The sequence below is a fragment of the Marmota flaviventris genome, chromosome 17 (assembly GCF_047511675.1).
Source record: "Marmota flaviventris isolate mMarFla1 chromosome 17, mMarFla1.hap1, whole genome shotgun sequence".
Taxonomy (NCBI): domain Eukaryota; kingdom Metazoa; phylum Chordata; class Mammalia; order Rodentia; family Sciuridae; genus Marmota; species Marmota flaviventris.
The window spans coordinates 44,408,230-44,435,035 of record NC_092514.1 but is presented as its reverse complement, the minus strand read 5'-3'; the positions used below and the strand labels follow the sequence as shown (position 1 = coordinate 44,435,035).

Below are 26,806 nucleotides of genomic sequence, written 5' to 3'. Positions count from 1 at the left end.
CAGAAGTAGGGAAGGAGACTGGATGCAACAGTGCTCACACTATACATGACCTTTTGTTTACATTTGTTATGATATTTAGTCTTCATTAAAACATATCACAATGCTAAGTGAGGTAGTGCACACCTGAAATTCCATCTACTCAGCAGGCTGAGGCAGAAAGACTGCAAGTTTGACATCAGCCTCAGAAACTCAATGATACCCTATTGCAAAAAAACATGTATTCTTGTTTGTTTGTTTGTTTTTTCAGTGCAGGGCTCCCAAAAAACAATACATCACACCTGCCAGTGTGTGAACTCAAGCAGGTTACTTAATGTCAACAGGCCTCAGTTTCTCTGTTTATAAAATGAGGAACATATTATTGTCTATCTGAGAAGTTGTTGTTAGATTAAAAGTAAGTTACTACATGAAAAACATTTAGAACATGAGTCCTAGTAAGTAGTAGTTAAATGGGTTAGACAAATTATAATTGTTCTCCATTCCCACTGCACAGATGACTAGAAAGGTTCACTAGACTTATCCTAGGTTTTACAGGGTAATTTGCTTTAACCCAGGCATACGTGTCTAATGCCAATGTTAAGACTTGCTGCAAGCCCTGTGCTGCACCAGGATACTGACTCTCAACTCAGTGTTCTTCCATTGGGTATGACTGCAAAGTGGGATCCATACTTACCGGGGTGCTGCGATCCTTCCCTGCTGCCAAGGCCCAGGTCTGTGGGTTTCGACCCTTCTCGTCATGGAGCCGCAGGTCACCTCCTGCATCCAGCAGTTTGCTAAGGATCCACTGATTTCCTGAAAATGCTGCTGCATGAACAGGTGTGCTCCCATCAAAGCAGCGGCTGGGAGTAGGAAGGAAGGAATTGTACAGTGAGTGTCCATGACAAAACTCCTTCCTTCCAGGATGGAGGATTCAATACATAACACAGGGCTCCCAGTTTACACTGGCAACCTTCAGCGATTATTCACGATGCCCTGGTCTGTGCCAACAGGAGCTTAACACTCATCTTTTTTCCATCATTAACTTTACCCTCCAAGAGATTATCTTTCCCATGTCCATTAAATAAGGAAACAAAAGGGCAAGGCTGAGGTTCATACATAAATATGTGTCTGACTACAAACCATAGTGTTCTTGCCCTAGCACCCCCTGATATTGACTGCCCTTTCTTGTCTACAGTACCCTAGGGTCAGGCTGGTCAAGCACAGTAACCGGAAACCATCTCTCGTGTGACAATTGTTCTGAGACAAGCATCATGGTGCACAACTATAATCCTAGGGACTAAGAAGGCTAAGGCAGGAGGATGGCAAGTTCAAGGTCAACCTGGGTAACTTAGCAAGACCCTGTCTCAAAATAAAAAACAAAAAGGGCTTAGGATGTAGTTAGGTGGTAGGAAGCCTGGAAGAGTACCCCTCGATTCGGTTGTACCATCAAAAAAGAGACAATTGTTTTAGGCGCCACCCCTCCTTAAACCTTGCAGTTGAGACCCATAACACATTGGCATAACCAATTCAGATAAGGATCTACACCACACCAAAAAAAATATCATCAATGCCATTAAACTATGTGAGACAAGGTATGGCTTTTATTGTGACTAGGGTATGGTGACGGTGTGATGTATAGTTAGTTTCTTAACCCGGTTGCACATCATAACCACATGGGAAGTTTTGCCCTTTAGTTGAAAAACAAACACAATTGGGATAAGGAGGACGGAAGGGGAAAGGAAAGGAAAAGAAGTTAACAAAGGAACAAAGAAAAAAAAAATTAAAACCTTGCAACTCTAGGCTGGAAGCAGTGGTGCACACCTGTAATCCCAGTGGCTTGGGAGGCTGAGGCAAAAGCAAGGTGCTAAGTAACTTATTTAGAGACCCTGTCTCTAAATAAAATACAAAATAGGGCTGGGGATGTGGCTCAAAGGTCAAGTGCCCCTGAGTTCAATCCCAGGCACCCTGCCAACACACACCAAAACAACAACAACAAAAAACCTTTGCAACTGCAGATACACAGTTTTCTTGTCCAAAGGCAGCTACTATTATAAGTTTTTCTATCATTTCAGGATTTTCTATGTAGATACAAAAGCATGAATATGAATATATTGTATAATCTGTTTCCCACCTAAATTTTTTCATTTAACACCTTGCAAGGGAGTACACGTCCAAGTGGAATCAAAATATATAGTTTACTGGGTCGCAAGTTCAAAGCCAACCTGACTTAGCAATATCCTAGGTAATTCATAAGTGTCACAGTAGAATGGGTAGAGAATAGTGATGGGAGGGGAGGGGAGGGGAGGGGAGGGGGGATAGGGAAGGCAGCAGAATACAACTGACACTAGGATTGCTGTATGTATACACATGGATGTATAACCAATGTGATCCTGCAATCCGTACACGTGGAAAAATGAGAATTCATACCCTATTTGAATCAAATGTATGACATGTCAAGATCATTGTATTATCTTGAGCAACTAATAAAAAAAAACATAATTCATAGAGACCCTTTCTCTAAATAAAAAATACAAAGGGCTGGCGATGTGGTTTAGTGGTAAAGCACCCCCTAGATTCAACCCCTGGTACTTAAACAAATAGGGTTAGGGATATAGCTAAGTGGTAGAGCATCCCTGGGTTCTATCTTCAGTATGAATGTTGAGGGGATTACCCTTGAGAACACTTATTTTCTAGCTACTGATGTTATTGTACTTACTGATTTGGGTCTGATCCATAATCCACCAGAACATCAACTACCTTTGTAAGGCCCAATAATGCTGCAACAAAAAGTGCTGTTTGGCCCAAAGAGTTAACTGCATCAACATAAATTCCTGCAAAAGCAAATACAGAATTAATGCAAACATCAGAAATCTTTCTAAAATGAAACTAGAAAATTTCAATATAAAATTACATTATATTTCTTGAATTACTGCTGTGAACTTTAAAAAAAAGGGTAGATGGATCCATCGTAACACACACAGAGAGAGGCACAAATAAATTAGAAGGCAAACCTAGTGTTTTATTTATCAAAAATGTTTCAAAAACTGCGCTGAAATAATACACTCTGGTATTATTTTCTAAAAAAGAAAGAATGAAAGAAATTAAGGCTGGAGTGGTAGCACATGCCTTTAAACCCAGCGACTCAGGGAGGCTGAAAAGCAGAATTCCAAATTTAATGTAAATCTCAAGGGCCTAAACAACCTAGTTGAGCCACTGACTGAAAAAAAATAAAATGAGTTAAAGATATGCCTCGGCCTTGTGCATGCCTCTGGGTTCAAGTCCAATACCAAAAAGGACAACAAAAAAAAGTAAGTATGGGGTTGGGGTTGTGGCTCAGTGGTAGAGCATTCACTCAGGGCATGTGGGAGGCCCCGGATTCGATCTTCAGCACGGCATTAAATAAATAAATAAATAAATGCATTGTATTATTGTATTGTTTCCATCCACACCTAAAAAATATTAAAATAAAAAATAAAGGTAATAAAAAAGGAAATTGATTTTTAAAACACTCACTAAAATAAGTCTTGCCTTCATCAGAAACCACTCTTCATCTAAAAAAAAATAAAATTTCAAATGTGGCCAGGATAGATGAATCAACCTGAAGATCGAACAATACTGTACATTCAAAACCCAACTTAAGGGGCTGGGGATGTGGCTCAAGCGATAGCGAGCTCGCCTGGCATGCATTGGGCCATCCTCAGCACCACATACAAACAAAGATGTTGTGTCCCCAAAAAACTAAAAAATATTAAAAATTCTCTCTTTAAAGAAAAAAGTGAATCATCTTCTCTCCCACTTTCTGTAGACAGAATAATAAAAAACCCACTTAAAATTAAGGTTTAAAAAGGAAACGCTGTGTGGGGCTGGGGATGTGGCTCAAGCGGTAGCGTGCTGGCCTGGCATGCGTGCGGCCCGGTTCCATCCTCAGCACCACACACAAATAAAGATGTTGTGTCTGCGGACAACTAAAAAATAAATATTAAAATTCTCTCTCGCTCTGCCTTTCTCTCTCTTTAAAAAAAAGAAAAAAAAAAAAAAGCTGTGTAACTTAACCATAAACGCCCCATGATGACAGGCGAGATAGCCCAAGCCACTAACCCCAGAGAATTGGGAGATTAAGACAGGAAGACAATTATTTCAAAGTCAGGGTCAGCAAAAGCCAAACACTAAATAATTCCAGTGTATAACCCCACAAAGCTTCCCTACCCGCGAGCGCAACAGCGTCTTCAATAAACTACCCTTGACCCCCAGAATAGACCAATCAACAGTAACACGGGAAAAAGAAACTTCAAAAAAGAAAAAAGTTATACCTACGCTTTGTAACAACAAGGAAAAAACCGGAAACCACTCAGACTGCGTTCCCTCCCTCTTACTCCCCTTAAACGGAGAGAAGAACGATCATCAATGGCAAAAAGCAATTGCAGTAAAGCAACACCAAATGCCTGCTTCACGCTCAGAAGGAAACGCTACAGCTCCTCCTCGTGGTTTTCGGTACTCTACACGATCAGAGAAACTTCTCTAGTAACGAACTATAGAAATGATCCCTGAAAGTATAGTCTTAACATTTGCTCCCCTTCCTTTCCCAAGTGCATGAAACACACACACATTTTGTAGATGGTGAATTGGTCTTCCAGCACCAGACTTCTTAAATGTATATTGGCAGATGTTTTCTAAAGAAAATCTTTCTATCACAATAGTTATGTAAAGCGGTTTGAATACGCTTTTGAGTTTTCAAAGACATTACAAACTGGCACATTAATTAACATTCGGTTGTTAAAGAGCCAATCACACGCCAGTTATTTCCAGCCCCGCCCCAGTGCCGCTACGCAATGTTTTTTACCCACTGACAAGTGCTGACGTCTACCAAGCGCGCCAGAGCCCCGGCAACCGTCGCAATCGTAACTCGTTTTGGACCCGTGGTCGAAGCTATGAGACTTCACCAAAAAAACGAAACAATTAAGAGTGAAAGCGATAATCCAAAGCCAAAGGCTCTGACACCAGCACAGCCCTATTTTAAAATTTTTATCCTGTTATCAAAATACCAGGGAACCGGGCGTGGTGGTGTTCGCCTGTATTAGCAGCCACTCAAAAGCAGAGGCAGGAGGATGGCAAGTTCAAGGCCAGGTTCAGAAATTTAGCGAGACTCTGTCTCGAAACGAAAAGTAAAAGGGCTGGGATGTAGTTCGGTGGTAGACCGCCCCTGTTTTCAATCCCCAGTACCAAAACACAAAAAACAAAAAACAGGAATAAGCGTCGTGTGACGCCCATGAGAAGCTCATGGATGTGCATAGTTTCCGAAGAATTCACGGTGAGCACTGCCATTTCGACAAACCAAACTCCCAAAATTAGATTGACTCTGGTGTGTCTTAATGCTTTGCTATCCATAAAAATGATTTCTGAAGAAGCTTGATCCTTAATTTGGGTCTTTTTACTGGCAAAGGTAGGCTAACCAATAACTTTGGGTAGCACTGATCCAATGGCACCTCAGCCAGAGGTGTAGTCAAGTAGATGAATGAAATTTCTGTGCTATAGCCAAACCTTATAAAAATAGAACCGATAATCTGTGAACACCGCAAGATATGCCCTGATAGCAGCTAAAATTTGACTGTGATGGGTAACCTATCCCTTCCCTGCCTGAACTCCATTTTGTGGTGCACGGTCATCTTCACTACAGTGTTGACTCTGTTTTGTCAATTTCTGTTCATAAGTTTCTGAGGGGGGGGGGGAGTGATCTTTCTGTTTGTCTGAAGGAATAATGGTATTTTCACAAATATTTTAAATGAAAACCATGCACACACAGAGATACCAAAGATGTATTATTTTGGTTTTTTTTCCCCCCCAAGGAATTTTCTACAAACAACATGGTTTTTGTTTATATGAACAGGTCAATGTATTATTCCTCTGCTGTAAGCTTCTGTGGCTACCCATCTCCTGGGTTAAAACAAAACTTTTCTACAGCCTTAGAAGGCCTTGCATAAACTGATCCACACTCACCTCCTTAGTTTTCTTTGTACCCCACTTCTCTCACTCTATCCACACTGGCCATATAGTTCCTCATACTCATATTTTCTTCTGCCAGGAAGTCATTACAAACTGTTCTGACAGACATTTCCCTCCAACCTCCAAACCCCAACATCATTATTTAGACATCTAACCAAGTGCTATTGTCTCCAAATCTTTCCGCAACCTCCTTAGATCATTATATATGTGATTATTTGATTAATGCCTATAACCTGCATGAGACTTTTAAGTTCCAGAAGGGCAGGGACTGTGCATGGTTTTACATTCACAATATCTCAAGCACCTAGTATTAAATGAATAAATCCAAGAGCATAGAATAGGGCTAGATAGGGCTGGTTAACATTATATTATTAGCCATTCTTAAACTGGGGAGGGGATGAGTCAACAAAGATACTACCCAATCTGTGAAGGGTTTAAGGTCAGCCCTGAGGTCTACTAACATCTTAAGAGAAGATTGAGTGTGGGGAAAGGGGGAACAAACAGATGGGAGGAAACACAGAAGGTGGGTCGTGGTGGCAAAAGAAGTAAGACTTCCAAAAAGGAGGATCAGTTAGTGTTGACGCCAGAGACATCCAGTAAGAAGAAGCAGTGTTCATGGTGAGAGCAGTGCTAGCAGGGTTTATATTTCTTACTGCTCAGGGATTGCTGTTACCAAGTATATGTGGTATATTTGTGTCCCCTATTAGAGTGTCTCCCCTACTCTAGAGGAACTAGAGTCTGGCTGGGCACAATCAGGAGCCACTTGTCAAAAGAAACTAACTTTATTTTTAGAACCAAACACGCCAAACAAACAGCCTCTCAGGAAAAAACCCCTCAGAGCCTCAACTGCCACCATCGGCTTTCCACAAGCCTCTCTCTCCCCCCACAAGCTTCTCTCCACCTCCCACAATCCTCCTGCTCTTGAGGCCGATTGGCTGGGTCACATGGGCAGAGCCAAAAAGTCCCCCAATGAGCAGCTCCGTGGTCTGAAAGGGCAGGGAAACAGTCCAATGAGCATCACCGCAGAGGAGCCAATCAGCTAGATGTTGCTGGGGCCGCTGTGAGCCAATCATCAGCCGGCAGCTGGATTGCTGGCAGCTGGAAGTTTGCTGGGGCCCCTTCGGCTGTGGCTCTCAACATCTCCCCCTCTCTGTTTAAACAACAAGCATGTGGCTTAGGGACCGTGCCTGTTAGGCAGTCCAATTCAACATATGGTCCTTACCCGTCATCGGATGAACTGACCTCTAGGCGTCAGCCTCCTGTCTTAGGTTGGTACCACTGCAATTGGATCATACCCGTCACTGACTACCGGTCCAGCATACAGCCATACTTGTGGATAGGCCTTTGCACCAGTGGGGGGGTGAGGTTCTTTGCCTCACCTCTGTTGGCCCCCAAATTTTAGACCATCACTAGTAGAGGAGGATGCAAAATGTCATGACATTAAGCCAATTGAGGGCTCCTTTGAAAAATTGTACCACCGGTGACATCATCAGCAAAAATACCCCAACACTACCACAAGTCGCTGCACCAACAGATAGTTCAAAATGCATACAGGTGAGCTCACAATGTGTCCAGGCAAGTTCTGCAAGCAGTTCAGTGATGGCTATTGTAGAAGGTGTAGATTGGTTTTATCTTTGACTTCACCAGCACTGGGATGAAGATAGGAATTCTGGCAATAATGGCTAAAGAAAAAATTATGTAACATTACAGAAGGCACTAAAAGAAAACAATTTTCTTAACAATTTACATTGTCTTCACCGGCACTGGGATGAAGATAGGAATTCTGGCAATAATGGCTAAAGAAAAAATTATGTAACATTACAGAAGGCACTAAAAGAAAACAATTTTCTTAACAATTTACATTATCTTTAAGAGAATTATTAAATATAATGAAAAGGAAAGGTGAAAGTAAACAAACAGATCTGTTAACCTTCTTTTTTGTTTACATATTAAAACAATCCTCAACAGTTGTTTACCCAATATAAATTAAACCATATAAATCACGTGAAAAAAAAATATTTGGATCCATTTTATCATGAGCGCTCATCATATATGATATATGGACATTCAAACATATAACACAAAACACAAGTGTGCACACATAACATAATACATACAACACATAACATTATAGTAAAGGCCTTATAACTTTTTACAGGTGAAATCTCCATTGCAATGTTTAAAAACTCTATAGTCAAAAAATAGAACTGATCAGCAAAACATTAACCTAGGTCTGTATGAGCTCAAAAAACAAAATAGAACTTCATGATATGGCAAAGGGCAATAATAAAATAGATATTGAAAAAAGCATCCTGGTTCTGTTGCAGATGTAAGAATAGCCAAACTGGAGTTTTGGATATCAGTTGTTATAGATTTGAGCCAAATCATCTTCTTTTTGGTCTGTAGAAATCGCTTTAGTTAATCTTTCTGGAATCCAAATCGGCTGCTGTTCTCCCTGTGGAAACACATAAACAGACCCCCGACTCCAGACAATCACTGGGTCAGGACTTTGGTTAATCTCTCTGGAATCCAAATCGGCTGCTGTTCTCCCTGTGGAAACACACAAACAGACCCCCGACTCCAGACAATCACTGGGTCAGGACCTTGGTTAATCTCTCTGGAATCCAAATCGGCTGCTGTTCTCCCTGTGGAAACACACAAACAGACCCCCGACTCCAGACAATTACTGGGTCAGGACCTTTCCATTGTCCTGTTAGAATATCCTTCCAAAGTACCTTGGGCTTATGTACATTTTTTGGACACATATGCCTTTCCGCAGCACTAAGTCCTGATGAATCCAAATTTAAAAAGTTTAGAGTAAAAAGGGTTATTTTAAGTTTATCTTTGGGGAATATATACCCCTTCCCAATTCCTTCTTTTTGCTTTAATAAGTACATTTTAATAGTTTGATGAGCTCTTTCAACTATGCCTTGTCCCTGTGGATTGTATGGGATTCCTGTTATATGAGTAATGCCAAATGTTGAGCAAAATTGTTTAAAAGAGGTAGAAGTATAACCAGGGGCATTATCTGTTTTTAACTGTTTTGGAACACCCACAGTGGCAAAATTTTGTAAGCAATGAGCTATAACATCTTTAGTTTTTTCTCCGGCATGAAGGGAGCCCATCAAAAATCCAGAAGAAGTATCAACTGTAACATGCAAATATTTTAATTTTCCAAATTCTGGCAAGTGTGTGACGTCCATCTGCCAAATATGGTTAGGTATCAATCCTCTAGGATTGACTCCAAGATTAACTTGTGGTAAAAAGGTCACACAATTTTGACATTGTTTTATTATTTGTCTAGCTTGTTCCTTAGTTATTTTAAAACGCTTTTGTAAAGTATTAGCATTGACATGGAACTTTTTATGAAAATTTATAGCTTCTTCTAGTGTAGAGAAAATATGTATGTCATGTGTAGTTTTATCTGCTAAATCATTGCCCAAACTAAGGGCTCCAGGCAATCCTGTATGTGCCCTGATATGTCCTATAAAGAATGGATCTTTTCTGTCCCAGATTAGACTTTGTATAGTGGAAAGCAAAGAGAAAACAGTAGAAGAAGGGGAAATCCTACCAGCATCTTCAAGAGATACTATAGCATTAACTACATACTGACTATCAGAAAATAAATTAAATACAGAATCTTTAAACATCACAAAAGCTTGTAAAACTGCATTAAGCTCTACCTTTTGAGCTGATTGTTTGGGTACTAAAAATGTAAAAGTTTGATCAGGGGTAACTACTGCTGCTGTACCATTATTTGACCCATCAGTGAATATATTTGGAGCATTCATGATAGGTGTTTTTCTTGTCATTTTTGGAAAAATTACAGGATGCAATGACCAAAAAGACAATAAAGGATTAGATGGTAAGTGGTTATCAAATGAAACATTAGATTTGCACATGATTATTGCCCAAGTATTTAACTCATTAGCTAACTCATCAATTTGATTCATAGTATATGGAGTAATAATTTTATTGGGAGAAATTCCAAACACTCCCTTTGCTGCTTTTATTCCTTTGAGTATTAATTGTCCTACAGCCTCAGGATACCTAGTAAGAATAGTGTTAGGAGAATAAGATAAATGTATCCATAATAATGGACCTTCTTGCCAAAATACTCCTGTAGGAATATTTTTTGTTGGTAGTACAATAAATAATAAAGGCAAACTTATATCAATTCTATCCAAATGCATATTTTCCATATATGTTTCAATGATTTTTAATGCCTTTCTTGCTTCAGGCGTTAACATTCGGGGTGAATTTGGATCTGATGGACCTTTTAGGATATCAAATAAAGGTCCCAACTCTCCTGTTGGTATACCTAAATAAGGCCTTATCCAATTTATGTCTCCTAATAACTTTTGAAAGTCATTAAGTGATTTGAGTTGATCTACTCGTATTTGAATTTTTGGTGGACGGACCATGGTTGAGGATAATAGAACTCCTAAATAATTAATTGGAAAATTTAATTGTACTTTATCTATTGCTATCTCTAGATTATAATTTTTTAATAAGTTTGTAAGTGTGGCATAACATTCTAGCAATGTGTTTTTATCTTTGTGTGCTAATAATACATCATCCATATAGTGAAATATTTGTAGTTCAGAATTTTGATTTCTAAGTGGCTGGATTGCTTTGTTAACATAAATTTGACACATAGTTGGGCTGTTAGCCATCCCTTGAGGGAGTACTTTCCATTCATATCTCTGATCAGGACCTTCATGATTCAGTGCAGGGATAGTAAATGCAAAACGTGGACTATCCTCAGGATGAATTGGAATTGAAAAAAAACAATCTTTAATATCTATAACTAAAACATACCAGGTTTTTGGCAAAGCAGACAATTGAGGAATCCCTGATTGAGCAGGTCCCATAATAACCATCTCATTATTAATGGCTCTTAAATCTTGCAATAATCTCCATTTACCAGATTTCTTTTTGATGACAAAAATGGGAGTATTATGGGGAGATACAGAAGGTTGTATATGTCCTTCTGCTAATTGTTGTTTGACCAGGTCATGGGCTGCTTGTATCTTTTCTTTAGTCAGGGGCCACTGAGGAACCCATACTGGTCTTTCTGATTTCCAAGTAATTTTTATTGTCTCAGTGGCCCTTTCTGAAAATCCAACCCATGTCTGTCTGTTCCTTGATCTATTTGTATTGGTGCTGCTATACCTTGTTCTTGTTTTTCTAATCTTTTTCCTTTCCTAAAACCTTGTCTAGTCATAATAGTGGGTGCATTTTGGTTGATGTTATTTGTTAATGTCAAACCTAATTGATCTAGGACATCTCGTCCCCATAAATTTACGGGAAGATGATCCAATACATATGGCTGTATAGTTCCTTCACATCCTTCAGGATCCTTCCAATCTAATACCATTGCACTTCTATGGGGATTAGTCGCCACTCCTAGGCCTCGAAGCGTTTGAGTGGCTTGTTGTAATGGCCAATGTTTTGGCCATTCTTGACGAGAGATGATGCTAAGGTCTGCACCTGTATCCAGTAGCCCATTAAATTCATGTCCTTGAATATTTAGTTTTAGCATGGGGCGAGAATCTAAATTTAAAGAAAGCATAGCCCAATCTACACCTGTGGAACCTAATCCCTTGGAACCTCTTTCTACAGTATGACTGGAAAATTTATCATGTAGGCTGGGTATTATTAGTAACTGTGCTATTCTATCTCCTGGTGAAATTACTGATATACCCTTTGGAGAACTGGCTATAATTTTTATTTCACCTTCATAATCGGGATCAATTACCCCAGGACTTATCATAAGTCCTTTTAGAGTAGAAGAGCTGCGTCCCAATAATAAGCCTACTGTTCCTTTGGGAAGAGGTCCTTTCACCCCTGTGGGAATGATTTGAACTCCCATCTCTGGAGTTAGTACTGCTCTGGCGGAGGCGCAGATGTCCAACCCTGCGCTCCCTCTGGTTTGTCTGACGAGGGATCTGATGGACAATGTGTCCTGGGCACTACCCTGATGGGGTTGCTGGGTTCCTCCAGTGCTCCGTATATTTGTGGTTTTGGGCCCCGGAGCATTGGGCCCCCTTGTCCATTTTTTGGCAATGGAGCCTGATGCCTTTCTCCACGATATCGTGGATAAACACCTGGTCCTTGTTCATTTTTTGATAATGGAGTACCCTCTATGGTGGTTTGAGAACGGCATTCATTAGCCCAATGTCTCCCTCTACGGCATCGTGGGCAAATACCTGGTATTCTACTCCTTGGATACCTAGTTTTGTTAAACCCTCCTCCAATGGGGCAATTCATTTTAAAATGTCCTGTTTGTTCACAATTGTAGCATGTTCTTGGCCTGGCATCTAAAGCCTGTTTTACTGCAGCTGCCACAATTTGCCCTTGTTCATTAATGTCTCTGGCATCTAAAGCCTGTTTTACTGCAGCTGCCACGACTTGCTCTTGTTCATTAATGTCTCTACATAATTTAATATATGTGTTTAAATCTTCATGTTTCCATGGTCTAATGATATCTCTGCACCAACGATTCGCTTGCTCATAAGCCAGGTGTTTTAGTAATGGCATTGCTTGTTCTGTATTCCCAAAAACTCTGGTAGCTGTTTGAATAAGCCTATCTACAAATTCAGCATAAGGTTCATTAGCTCCTTGTATTACCTTAGATAATTGACCTTGTAAACCTCCATGTCCTTGTAAAGTCTTCCATGCCTTAATTGCATCTGCAGCAATTTGTGCGTATACGCCAGGATCATATGCCATTTGTTGCTGCTGATCCTCATAAGGTCCCTTTCCTAACAACATATCTAGATTTCTCTGAGGATAACCAGCTGCTGCATTTCGCCTAGCCGTCTCCTTGCAAAATTCCTCATTGGCAACCTTCCATAACAGGTATTGTCCTCCATTTAGCACAGCTTTACACATATTAGCCCAATCTGCTGGCGTCATGTTCAAGTTGTTAATGGATTCGACCAAGCTTACAGTGAAGGGTGCTTGAGGACCATAGGTTGTTACAGCCTCTTTTAGCTGCTTCACTGTTTTGAAATTTAAAACTTGGTAAAATCGCTGCCCTCCTGCCTCAAATACAGGGCATGTTAATATTTGAGATCTTGTCTCAGGATCCCAACTATCAACTGCGGGGGTTGGGGACCTCCCAGCATATGGAGGTGGCCTTGTTAGTTGGACACTTACGTCCTCTGGTGATAGAAAGGTGTTAGTAGCAGTCTCCTGTAGAGGTGGTGCTGTTGGTTGGACACTTACACCCTCTGGTGATAGAAAGGTGTTAGTAGCAATCTCCTGTTGTAACTTTCCCCCTGATGGCTTTTTCTGTTTTACACTTTCTTTCTCTGTCTGACTAACTTGAGAGGCCTTCTCTTTTACTTGAATCTTTTCCTCTGTCTGACTAACTTGAGAGACCTTCTTTTTTACTTGAATCTTTTCCTCTGTCTGACTAACTTGAGAGACCTTCTCTTTTACTTGAATCATTATGTCTTCTCCTTCCTCTACCATTGTCTGAACTGAAGGCTTTGGACTAAGCAAACAAGATACGAACGTCCACAATGGCAATGTGCCAACTGGCAGAGTCCCTGGGCTTTTCTTTTCTATTCTTTTTAAATCTTCACCATGATGGTTCCATTGTGATATATTTAACAACTCCTCCTTAAAAAGCCATGGGCTACATTTTTGTATTGTATCAACGTATGCCCTGACTGCTATTGATTTTACTGGGATGCCTCCTTCCTCTAACAATTTACTTAACACTCTTTCAGTTTGTTTTTTACTAATTTCTGATCCCGTATTTCTACTATAATACAACCCAACAAGATGACGCCAAACAAAACCGAGACAGAATGAGATAAAAAGGGAACAACAAAAAGTCATTATAGCCTTTCTATCCTCCTGACATGTGCATCCGTCCTTTCTCCCTATCTGTTCCTCAGACGTAAATAGTTTTTCCTCAGATGTGAGCGGTTTTTCTTCCGTCTCACTCATCTCCAGGGACAGGCAACTTAAAACAAAAGTGAAACAAAATAACAAAAGAAGAATCTTAAAATGGCTACCCATCCTCTCGCCCTGCCCTCAGGGGCGAGCAGTTTCACTTACCCTCAGTCGCTCCCCGTACGGGCCACCAAATGCCGCAGTCTGGCTGGGCACAATCAGGAGCCACTTGTCAAAAGAAACTAACTTTATTTTTAGAACCAAACACGCCAAACAAACAGCCTCTCAGGAAAAAACCCCTCAGAGCCTCAACTGCCACCATCGGCTTTCCACAAGCCTCTCTCTCCCCCCACAAGCTTCTCTCCACCTCCCACAATCCTCCTGCTCTTGAGGCCGATTGGCTGGGTCACATGGGCAGAGCCAAAAAGTCCCCCAATGAGCAGCTCCGTGGTCTGAAAGGGCAGGGAAACAGTCCAATGAGCATCACCGCAGAGGAGCCAATCAGCTAGATGTTGCTGGGGCCAAGGAGCCAATCAGCTAGATGTTGCTGGGGCCGCTGTGAGCCAATCATCAGCCGGCAGCTGGATTGCTGGCAGCTGGAAGTTTGCTGGGGCCCCTTCGGCTGTGGCTCTCAACAGATACTACCCAATCTGTGAAGGGTTTAAGGTCAGCCCTGAGGTCTACTAACATCTTAAGAGAAGATTGAGTGTGGGGAAAGGGGGAACAAACAGATGGGAGGAAACACAGAAGGTGGGTCGTGGTGGCAAAAGAAGTAAGACTTCCAAAAAGGAGGATCAGTTAGTGTTGACGCCAGAGACATCCAGTAAGAAGAAGCAGTGTTCATGGTGAGAGCAGTGCTAGCAGGGTTTATATTTCTTACTGCTCAGGGATTGCTGTTACCAAGTATATGTGGTATATTTGTGTCCCCTATTAGAGTGTCTCCCCTACTCTAGAGGAACTGCCAAATGTATCTCCTTAATTTCAGTACCTGGTATCTGTCCAACACAAACAAGCCTAACAGTAGAGAACAGCAAAGAATAGTGAGGGAAGCCAGGTATTGTAATGCACACGTAGAATCCCAGCGAGTTACTAGGGATGCCGAGGACTCAGGACTAGCAGGAGAGAGAGAGAGTGAGCACGCCAGGGGGTGGCCTTTTATTGGGGAACAAAAAATTCAGGGGAAAATTCCATCCAATGAAGGTCGAGCGGGGCAGCATTCCAAGGTCAGGGTCAGTGATTGGTCTCAGGGTCAATGGTCAGTCACACCCCCACACGGACAGGCTCTCGCACCTGGAGAGGGTGGGGATAGCTCCGACACAGTTTGGCCAGAATGCCTCACACCCAATCAGGGAGGTGCCCAATCAAGTGCGAGAATGGCTTCCCACAAAGGAGGGCATGGTGACACAAGCCTGTAATCCCAGTGGCTAGGGAGGCTGAGGCAGGAGGATCAGGAGTTCAAAGCCAGCCCCCACAAAAAGTGAGGCACTAAGCAACTCAATGAGAACCTGTCTTGAAATTAAATATAAAATTGGGCTGGAGATATGGCTCAGTGGTCGAGTGCCCCTGAGTTCAATCCCCAGTAGCCCCCAAAATAAAATAAAATATTAAAAAGCATTGGATGTGGTTTGTGGTTTTAAGCATCCATGGGCTCAATCCCTGGTAGAAATAAATAAATAAATAAATAAATAAATAAATGGAGCTGTAGGTGTAGCTCAGTGTTAAAGTGTCCCTGGGATCAATCCAGTCCTGCAAAACAGAAACAAACAAATGAAAAGAATGGGAAGACCTCTCCATGGATGTCTGATGCTTTGCTTATTGTGGGAACAAAGTACTAACTACACTTTGTTCTTTTTGTAAACTCTGGAAGACATAGAATCCTCATTAGGGCAAAGTGAATACATACTTACTGTCCAATACAATAAAGATAATTTTCCCTCTGCAGCAAAGGGTATGCTGTCTATTATAAAGGATCCATGTTCCCTAACCTCAAGGTTCCTTTACTGTAAAACAACCCATTACATATACAATATCATCTGGTTCTTTTTGCTTGGCTCTATAAGAACTGGGGTTAGAGGAACTAAACACAAAAATTATATTCTGGCTACTGTAACAAACTATCATTCATCTCTGACCCAGGCATCTCATCTTTTATACCAGCAACCATAAACCTATAGCAGGCTAACATTTAAACTAATCAGTTTGTGTCAGAAAGGACCACAGATAAGGGAAACAGGTTTATTAATCCCTGGGACAAGGCAAATAAACCCAACCAAGATCTTGAAGGGCTTTTGGGACTAGGAAGCATTTTTGGAGGCCCTGAGTAGATGGAATCCAGAGGCATTTTACCAGTGAGCTAAATCCACAGCCCCTTTTATTTCAGGTTTATTTTTATTTTACTGCAGGGTTTCCGCTAAATTGCTGAGGCTGGCTCAAACTTGCAAACCTCCTGCCTCAGCCACCCCCCATCTCCGAGTTGTGGGATTAAAGGTGTGGCACTCCCCTGGCATTGAGTCACCATTCTTTAGGTGATACAGGTGTCCTAAAGAGGAAAAAAACTTTAAAAAAGTTAAAAATCTGGTGTGATGCTGCATCCCTCACCTAAAATCCCAGCTATTCAGCAGGATCACAAGTCTGAGGGCAATCAGAGGAACCCTATTGAAGCCCAAGAAAGAAAAAGGAATAAAAGGGAGAAAAAGTAAACATGGCTTGAAAAAAAAAAAAATCACTACCCTTACAATTTCACAACTAAACAAATCCTTTGAAAAATTTCTTATAAGTCCTATGAGACTAAGCTGTAAAACGTTACCAAGCCTGAAAGAAAAACCGCAGCTGTCTTTAAGAAAAGAAATTTTTGCAACAGAACCCACTCAGACTGTGTTCTCTCCCTCTTAATCTCTAAAGAGAATTAAGAACGATCATCAATGGCAAAGGACAGTCACAATAAAGCAACACCCAGAGCCAGCTTCACGCTCAGAAGAGACCACTCAACTCTTCCTCGTGGTTTCCGGTACTCTACACAATCAGAGAAACTTCTCTAGTAACATACTATAGAAATGATCCCTGAAAGTATAGTCTTAGCGTACTCCCACCGGGCCCTGCAGGGTCTACCATGATTATTCACTTTTAGATGAAGATGAGGTAGGTTTTCCCCTCCTCCCCGCCCCGATTTCTAATTCCACTATAAATCATAAAACACACTTTGTACTACAGTATTTTCAAACACTGTCATTTTACAACACAGTTTAACGTTCTAGATGAAAATGTAAGTTTTTAAAAAAAGTTTTCAACACATCCAGCTGAATTAACATAATGACTAACGACAGCCAGTCACGACCTGGTTTTTAGAGCCAAGGAGGCGTTCTCTCCTTGGTTCTAAAAGTGGCCCCGCCCCTTACAGCTAAAGGGAAGGGCGGGCGTGGCCTCTGAGAATCTGGTTGCTTCTGGTGATTGGTAAATCAGAGCAGTTGCTCAAAACAGCTGCCTAAGAATTTAACTTTCAAGCACTAGTTAAGAGGCAGGTCACTGTGACCGTGGCAAGGAGGGGGAATTGGGTAACTGAGACCCAACACTTGGAAAACAAAACCTTTTGTGTTTTGTGCCGGTGTTTGCAATTACCGATCACTCTTTGAATATTAAAAATAAATCTAATTGTCTGGTAGGTTGGGCATTATTTCTTCCGTGAACAAATACGTGTGTCAACCATTAGGGTTGTATTAGGGGTTTTGGGTTTTGTTTTGTTTTTGAGAATTCTATTATAAAATTGGTTTTTGCACACTCTATGCTGAGCTATTATATCACCAGCCCTTTTTATTTTGAGCAGGATCTGGCTAAATTGATCAGGCTGGCCTCCAACTTATTATCCTCTTGTCCCAGCCTCCCCAGTCCCTGGGATTACATGAATCCACCACCATGCACAGCACATTAGCTACCATTTACTGACAGTCTGTCACATATTCAATATTTTTTTTTTTTTTTGGATTTTTAGTTGTAGATGGACACAATACCTTTTTTTTACTTATTTACTTGTATGTGGTGCTGAGGATCAAATCCAGTGCCTCACATGTGCCAGACAAGCACTTGTAGCACTGAGCTACAAGCTCAGCCCCTCAACAAAATTTTGAGTGCTTTTTTTTTGGGGGGGGGCACTGGCATTAAACCCAGGGATACTTTACCACTGAACTATACATACCCCTGACCCTTTTTATTTGGAGCCAGGTCTCACTAAATTGCCGAGGCTGGCCTCAAATGTGTGATCCTACTGCCACAGCCTTCCAAGTTAATGTCACTACAAGTATGTTCAAGAGTGCTTTACATGTAAAATATTAATCACCTCAGCTATATAGCCAGAGAAACTCAGGCATGAAAAAACTAGGTAACTTGAATAAGGTCACAGCTGTTGATCAGAGCTGGTAGATCCCAAAAGAAAAGAATGATCATCAATGACAAACAACAGTTACAGCAAGGCAACATCAAGAGTTGGTTTCATGCTCGGGAGAAAGTTGCACCTCTTCCTTGTCATTTTCTTATATGTTTTAGAGAAATTTCTCTAGTCTCAACTATAGAAATAGCCCATGAAGGCAGGCATGGTGGTGCACGCTTATAATCCCAAGGATTTGGGAGGCTGAGGCAGGAGGATCACAAATTCAAGACCAACCTTAGCAACTTAGCGAGGCGAGAGGTGCTGGTGGCTGGGACTGTGGCTCAGTGGTAGAGTGCTGGCCTAGCATGTGTGAGGCACTGGGTTCAATCCTCACCAGGTAAAAATTAATAAATAAAATAAAGGTATTATGTTCCTCTACAACTAAAAATATTATTTTTTAAAAAAGTGCTAGGGATGTGGTTCAGTGGTTGAATGTCCCTGGCTTCAATCCCTGATACCAAAAATAAGTAAATAAATTAGTAATAAATAAATAAATGGCCCATGAAAATAGCCTTGACCTTGAAAGCACGGTCTTTGCCAGGTCTATTACAGCTATATTGTTTTAATTGATGACAAGATTTTTCCACGTACTGTAGAAGAAATACCAGATAAATATATTTTGAGGGTGTTGTTTTATATGCAACTTTCAAAAAAATATTCTGAATACTTCTGAAAGGTTTTTTTTTTTTGGGGGGGGGGTTCCGGGGATTGAACTCAGGGACATTCAACCACTGAGTCACATCTCCAGCCCTATTTTGTATTTTAGAGACAGGGTCTCACTGAGTTGCTCAGCATCTCCCATTGCTGAAGCTGGGGGTGGGGGTAGGGGGGATGGAATGGAATATTACAGGCGTGCGCACCACCATGCCAGGCCTGAAAATTTCTAAAACACAATTTTTTTTCCTTTCTCTCTCTCTCTCTTTTTTTTTCCCGTAGTACTGGGGATTGAAGTCAGAGCCTCCCACCTACTAAGTATTCTACCACTGAAACACACTCCCAACCGTTTTAATCTCATTTTGAGTCAGGGACTTGATCTGCCTCAGTCTATGGTGTAGTGGGGATTACATCATCATGTATACCATCATGCACAGCAAGACTTGTTATTAATTAGCCTATTACAGACTGTCAGGTTGGTGGTGGTGACTTAGGAACAAAGCACCAAGCAGCCCCTGGGTGAATGAAGCATAAATCAGGCACCTAAGGAACTGCCTGTCAATCAGCAGGGTCTCCTGGCCAATCCTGGATCTCAACCAGTTCCCCGGACCAACTCTAGTGCGACAAGGGACTCTAAAAAATCCCTTTTCCTGTCCCAAGCCCTTCCTTTCCTCCCGTAAGCCCCATAAAATTCCAGTTCCATCCAGCCCCCATGAGGTTTCTCCTCAGGCCCTCTTCCTATCTGCTCTGCTCCCGCCCCTGGGAGTGACATCTCAATAAAGCCTCCTTTAGCGGCCTTTTAAAATATGCCTCTTTTTGGCTGCTGCCATTGCCTGAACTTACACAGACAAAAGTCAGTTAGAAGCTAGGGACTTCTGTCCCTAAAAACACTTTCTGACCTGTTTAAAGAAAACGGGTGGTGTTTTGCTGAGAAGAAGCTTTTTAGTTTGAAACCATCCCATTTATTGATTCTTGATTTGACTTCTTGCATTTTAGGAGTCTTGTTAAAGAAGTTGCTGATCATGAAGTAGATTGGGGTCTGCTTTTTTTCTATTAGGTACAGAGTCTCTGGCCTAACTCCTAGGTCCTTGATCCACTTTGAGTTGAGTTTTGTGCAAGGAAGAGACAAGAGGTTTAATTTCATTTTGCTGCATATGGATTTCCAGTTTTCCCAGCACCATTTGTTGAAGACGCTATCTTTTTTCCAATGTATGTTTTTGGCACCTTTGTCTGGTCTGAGATAACTGTATTTATTTGGGTTTGTCTCTGTGTCCTCTATTCAGTACCATTGGTCTACAAGTCTTTTTCGGTGCCAATACCATGCTGTTTTTAAAGAAACAATTAATGAAGTGAAGAGAGAGCCTACAAAATGGGAGCAAATTTTTACCAAATGCACGTCAGATAAAGCACTAATTTCCAGAATATATAAATAACTCAAAAAACTTAACAATAGGGCTGGGGATGTGGCTCAAGCAGTAGCGCGCTCGCCTGGCATGCTCAGGGCACTGGGTTCGATCCTCAGCACCACATAAAAATAAAATAAAGATGTTGTATCCACTGAAAACTAAAAAATAAATATTAAAAAAACCTTAACAATAAAAAACAAATAACCCAATCAAAAAATGGGCTAAGGAAATGAGCAAATACTTCATAGAAGAAGATATACAATCTATCAGCAAATTTATCAAAAATGTTCTACATCTATAGCAATTAGAAAAATGCAAATCAAAACTACTCTAAGATTTCATCTCACTCCAGTCAGAATGGCAATTATCAAAAAATCAAGCAACAGTAAGTGCTGGTAAGGATGTGGGGGAAAAGGTACACTAATTCAGTGCTAGTGGGATTGAAAAACCACTCTGGAAAGCAGTATGGAGATACCTTAGAAAAAACCTGGAACAGAACCACCATTTGACTAATTATCCCACTCTTCAGTCTATACCCAAAGGACTTAAAATCAGCACGCTATAGAGATGCAGCCACTTCAATGTTTATAGCAGCTCATTTCACAATAGCTAAACTGTGAAAACAGGCTAGATGCCCTTTAATAGATGAATGGATAAAGAAACTCGTATATACACACACCCACACACACAAAATACACAAAGAAGAATGAAATTAATGCATTTATGGGTAAATGAACATAATTAGAGAATATCAAGCTAAGTGAAGTAAGCCAATCTGAAAAAAACTAAAGGCCAAAAGTTTTCTGATAAGTGGATACTGACCCATAATGGGCAGGGGGTAAGGGAAGAAGGGATGAACTTTGGATTGAGCAGAGGGGAGGAAGAAGAGGAGAGAGGGAGTGTGGGGGGAAAGATGGTGAATGATTTTGACATTATTACCCCTATGCATAAATGGTGTAACTCTAAATCATACACAACCAGAGAAATGAAAAGTTGTATTCCATTTGTGTAATTGTTTTAAAAAATAAAAGATAAAGGGTAAGGGCTGGGGATGTGATTCAGTGGTATACCACTTTCCTAGCATGCATGAGTTCCTGGGTTTGATCCCCAGCACCACAAAAGGAAAAAATTTTAAAAGTATCCTAAATTTTGGAAGTTAATAGGTAGATTAAAGTATCCATGTGCTGGACATGTGAGTATGTGTGGGAGGCCAACCTTGCACGTGACTGAGTTACACTCCCCGGCTGGGTGCTGAGGCGCTCAGTCACAGAAATGTGGCACCCTTCTTGGGTGCGAGGGTCGGTGTCTCGTGCATCGGTGTGTCTTGCTACAGCCCCATGGGTGAAGCTACGCTCACCTGTTCCTTTGTAATATAACCCCTTGCCCTGTTTAGGATAGAATCTTCCATGGAAGTGCCTTGTGTGTGTCCCCTTCTCTTACTGCCCTTGGGTGTGGCCTATCCAGGTGTCAGTCAACCTGCTGACAGTGGACATCAAGAAGATACTCAGCCCCCTGAAACCTGACCCCTTGCCTCATTTGAAGAGTTTCTCTCAGTAAAAGGCATCAGCGCATACTCTCGCTCTCTCTCTCCTTCTGCGGACCCTTAAGGTCAGAGGAGCCATCACAGCGACCCCAAAGAAAAAGGTATTTGTGTCTCTTGTGTGGTTATTTTGTGCAGCCCAGTTAGCCCAGTTTAACTAGAGTGACCCCTGAGCCTTTGAGTCGCGAGATCAGAAACCCAGCAAGTATGGACAGAAGAGACACTCTCTGGGGCTCATCTGGAAAACTTTTCTTTCTTTTTTTGTACTAGGGATTCAGCCCAAGGGCAATTTATTGGTGAACCACATCCCCTAGTTCTGCCCTTTTTTGGGGGGTGCAGAGTGTACGACTGTAATCCCAGTGTCTCAGGAGGCTGAGGAAGGAGGATTGCAAGTTCAAAGCCATCCTCAGCAAATTAGTGAGGCCCTCTGCAATTTAGTGAGACCCTATGCAATTTAGTGAGACCCTGTCTCAAAATAAAAAAGGGCTGGGGAGGTAGCTCAGTGGTAAAACACCCCTGGGTTCAATCCCCAACTTCATATATACCCAAAATCCAGTCTAAATGTTACATTATTTTAAAAAATTATAATAATGGCCTGGTGTGGCTGCCAATGCCTATAATCCCAGGGGCTCTGGAGGATGAGGCAGGAGGATCTCAAGTTCAAAGCCAGCCTCAGCAATTTAGAGAGACCCTGTCACAAAATAAAAATTAAAAACAGCTGGGGGATGCGACTCAGTAGTAAAGTGCCCCTGGGTTCAATCCCTAACAACAACAACAACAAAAATACACACAATAATAATAAATAAAATAATAATGTTTCTGGTGAGTCTGGAAGAGAACCCAGTCCCTTTCCACATTTCCACCCCCCGCAAAAAAAAAAAAAAAAAAAAAATCTGGTTTAAATGAGATTTCTTTTGTTCATTTAAACAATAACAAAAGCAGCAGCAGCAAACATTTCTCCTATATTTTAATGTTCCCAGGTCCTCTACTAACTCCTTTACATGGATTACCTCATTTAGTCTTAGAAATAAGCAGTTGAAGAAAGGAAAATTTAGAAGTCTAAGTGGATTTCCCAATGCCAATCTCTGTCTGGTAGGTCCTTACCCTCAGTAAATGCTGTGTGTTTCAGTTAAGAGAGAAGAAATTGGAGGGGAAAATTAATTTTAAAAAGACTTGAGAGTTTGGGGTCGTGGATCAGTGGTAGAGCGCTTTCCTAGCATGCATGAGGCACTGGGTTTGATTCTCAGCACCACATAAATGTAAAATAAAGATATTGTGTCCACCTAAAATAAAAAATAAATATTAAAAAAAAAGACTTGAGTGGGGGCTGTAGCTGTAGCCTATCATGCTTGAGGTCCTGGGTTTCAATCCTCAGCACTGAAAAAAAAAATTCAGGTTTCCTAAGCTTCCATTTACTAATCTCCTCTCCTATCATACAAACCGCGGGTATACAGGCATCATGTGGCCCTCCTGGCATTACTCACTGGGAACTGGGGCTCAAATACAAAAATGACAATATTACTGTTGCTGGGACCAGTAAATTGTCTTTGTCTCTGACCTAGGAGTCCATTATCTTCTGCCAACATCCACAAAACTGATGGCTAAGTTGTCAGGATAAAGGAGAAACACCTCGCAATGGCTTATGAAGCCCTGCATGTCCTGGCTTCCTCCCTGAGTCTCCACGACGCCCCCCCCCCCCCAGCCCTCTTCTTTTCTGATGGAATCTGGGCCTCTAGCATGGTAAGCAAATCCACCACCACTGAGCTACATCCCAGCCCCTCCAACTTCATTATTCAGCTCACTTCTGTTCTTGCCCTTTTTCCCTGGTTAACAGTGTTTAAATCTTTAGCTCTTAGGATTTCAGGTTCTCACACAGACCTCTCCTTTGAAGCACTTTTCACAGTTGTGATTTTAATTTTCTTTGCTTGATTATGTGATACTGTGTTTCTGAAGCTACAATTAGACAGACAGTCAGTATAGATAGGTAAATAGGGTCAGGTCTGATCAAGGAAGCCAATTTTGAGTGCAAGTTGGAGACTGTCCCCTGAGACTGAAATGTTAATTCCTTCTGAGCCCTTCCTCCACCATAACCTGCTCCTGCTCTAACCTGTTGCTAAGGTAACCTGTCCCAGGAATTGCCCCTTCCTACAGGGAGCTATAAGGTTGTTAATTAATGTGTCCTTGGCTGCTCCATCCTGCCCTTCTTCTTTCAGCTCACCTGTTTCCCACCTTTTGGCCATCCTACCGAGCATTCCTGGGTCTAGTCACATATGCAGGAAGAAGAAAGATAAGGGGAAGAGGGCAGGAGAACAAAGGAAGCCTAGGACACAGAAAAAGGGCAGACCACATCACTTCTTAGGATACCGGGATACCAGCTATTGCCTGCTTCTCCCTCCTGGGAGAAGTCAATGTTACTCTTTTTAAAATAAACCCTCCTTGCCTCGGCATACTTCTTTAATGTTTAAACTTAAACATGTGAGGGAGCAGAACTCTTCACCGATGACCAACAGTATCAATTCTATTGAAATCAAAACTTCAGTCTTAAACCAGATACGGTGGTGCACACTTGTAATTCCAGCAACTCAGGAGGCTGAGGCAGGAGGATTGCAAGCTTAAGGCCAGCCTCAGCAATTTATCCAGGCCCTAAGAAACTTAGGGAGACCCTAACTCAAAAAATGAAAAGGGATGGAAGGCTAGAGATGTAGCTGGAGGCTGGAGATGTGCAAAAGTGCCCCTGGGTTAAATCCCCAGTGCCAAGTAAATAAATAAATAATGAAATAAAGGGCTGGTATGTGGGTCATGGTAGTACCCCTGGGTTCAATCTCCAGTACCACTAAAAGCAAATCAAAACAACAACAACAAAACAAGAACAAACTTCTATAGCTCAGTGGTAGAGCATTTGCTCAGCACATACAAGGTTCTGCGTTTAATCCTCACCATTACAAAAATAAAAAATAAAAAAAAACAGCCATACAAACAAAAAACCCTTCAATCTTACATCCAATTCTAATTTCTCCTTCCCTCCACATTTCAGTACCCAGTCCTCTGCTGTTTTTCCTTGTTTCTCCACTCTTCCTCTGATCTCAAGGTTGTATTGTTTGTTTTTGTTTGGCTATTGTTTTTTGGTACTATGAATTGAATCCAGGAATATTCTACCACATCCCAGCCCTTTCTATTTTTTATTTTGACACAGTGTCTTGTTAAGTTGCCCAGGCTAGCCTTAAACTTGGGATCCTCCTGCCTCAGGCTCCCAAGTCACCATGCCTGACTTCAAGGCTACTTTTGGCAACTCCAAAGCTGAGATAGAGGTAAGAACCAATGATACAAAAAAGGGAATTGCTGGGGATGTAGCTCAGTGACAGAGTACTTTACTGACATGTGGGAGGCCCTAGGTTCTATCACCAGCACTGTAAGTAAGTAAATAAATAAACAAATAAATACATACAAAGGAGTAGGGTAGGAGACAAAGACCTTCTAACTTAGCTGATGCTTTCTGTAGCTTTGTGTTCATACTAAAGCTTACTCTTTTGTGCAAATTGTTAATAGATCATTCCAGTACCTCTACTACAGTACACAGCACCCTGCTGCAGGCCAATGCCCTCTCCTGTGGACTTCTTGCAACCCCTCAGCTCTTGTCCTCCAAGGTTCCACCTCTCTACTCTCTGTTGAAATTCTTCATTCATGAGTAAGATCCCTTTTGGCTCAGCTACCTTCTGTGCAATCTACATGCTCCAGCATACCCTCCATGCCTAATAGAAGTGTGGCTAATCAGTCTGCTATTCTCCCTTGCTCATTCAGTCATCAAGGACTCTTCAATATAGATGGCTGATCTCCTGACCCCTAAATTTCAGAAACAAGTTCTCTGCATGCCACCTTGGAGGAAACTGGGAAAGGGTATCATATTTCAGCTGTTAAGCAGGCTGGAACTGATTGAATAATTGATTAATTTTTTTATTAGTTTGACAGTGCTGGGGATTATAACCAGGGGCATTCTACCATTGTGCTACATCCCCAGTCCTTTAATTTTTTTTTTAAATTTTGAGACAGGGTCTAAGTTGCCCAGGCTGGCCTCAACTTGTGATTCTCTTGCCTTAGCCTCCCAAGTCTCTGACATGACAGGTGTGTGCCACTGTACCTAGTCCAAGGATCATTTTAGCCATCTCATAAGAAGATCTGCATTAGAGAGGGAATGTGTTACTCCTGTTTTCCACTTTTGAACTTTACACATAATTCCCAGACACAGATGAAGTCCTGTTTCATATCCAATTATACCTGTTAACCCCATCCATACTCCAATTAAACATCAATAATTTATTTATTTATTGCTGGGCACAGTGGCATAAGCCTGTAATTCTAGCAACTTGAGAGGCCGAGGCAAAAGGATCACAAGTTCAAAGCCAGCCTCAGAAATTTGGGAAGGCCCTAAATTTAGCAAAATTAAAAAGGCCTGGGGGGGCTGGGGTTGTGGCTCAGTGGCAGAGAGCTTGCCTAGCACGCATGAGGCACTGGATTGGATTCTCAGCACCACATACAAATAATTAAAATAAAGGTCCATCAACAACTTAAAAAATTTTTTAAAAAAAGGGCTGGGATGTAGATCAGTGGTAAAGAGACCCTCACTACAATCTGCAGTATACTGCTCCCCGAAAAAAAAGGGGGGGCAGAAGAACAGCCTCCAAACAGGATTTAAGGCCTCCACTACTGAATAAAGACTGCATTGGTGGGAAACATTTCATTCCTAAATTAACTACTGGATTTCCATTAGTAATTACTCATAGTTTTACAATGTCCCTAGATTTTCTTTAAACACTATTCAGAAATGTTGACTAAAGCCACTGTGGTGGTATATACCTATAAAGCTAGCTACTTGAAAGGCTGAGGGAGAAGGATCCCAAGTTT

General features: G+C 41.4%; 1 protein-coding gene, 2 non-coding genes and 1 pseudogene across 7 annotated transcripts in view; all 4 read right to left on the bottom strand.

Annotated features, from left to right (window-relative positions):
- The window catches only part of LOC114080975 (inactive serine/threonine-protein kinase TEX14), an 82,837-nt gene that overhangs the window by 55,494 nt on the left and 537 nt on the right, over positions 1–26,806 (bottom strand). For 4 of the 5 annotated variants that reach the window (XM_027922548.3, XM_071603101.1, XM_071603103.1 and 1 more), the window contains exon 1: positions 671–754. Coding sequence is in view for 1 of the 5 variants with exons in the window: in XM_071603105.1 (XP_071459206.1) it covers positions 671–836; positions 2,693–2,807 (281 nt within the window). In the remaining 4 variants the exon portion in view is untranslated. Of the gene's footprint in view, positions 1–670; positions 837–2,692; positions 2,808–26,806 lie in introns of those variants that run through there. The other variant, XM_071603105.1, reaches the window with a different exon arrangement.
- Positions 4,320–4,536, bottom strand: LOC114080988 (small nucleolar RNA U3). The gene has a single exon (XR_003580691.1). It is a non-coding gene; the product is annotated as a small nucleolar RNA U3 (small nucleolar RNA).
- Positions 16,750–16,963, bottom strand: LOC139702585 (small nucleolar RNA U3). Its single transcript, XR_011705201.1, has one exon. It is a non-coding gene; the product is annotated as a small nucleolar RNA U3 (small nucleolar RNA).
- On the bottom strand, positions 18,288–18,472 carry LOC114080981 (small nucleolar RNA U3; annotated as a pseudogene).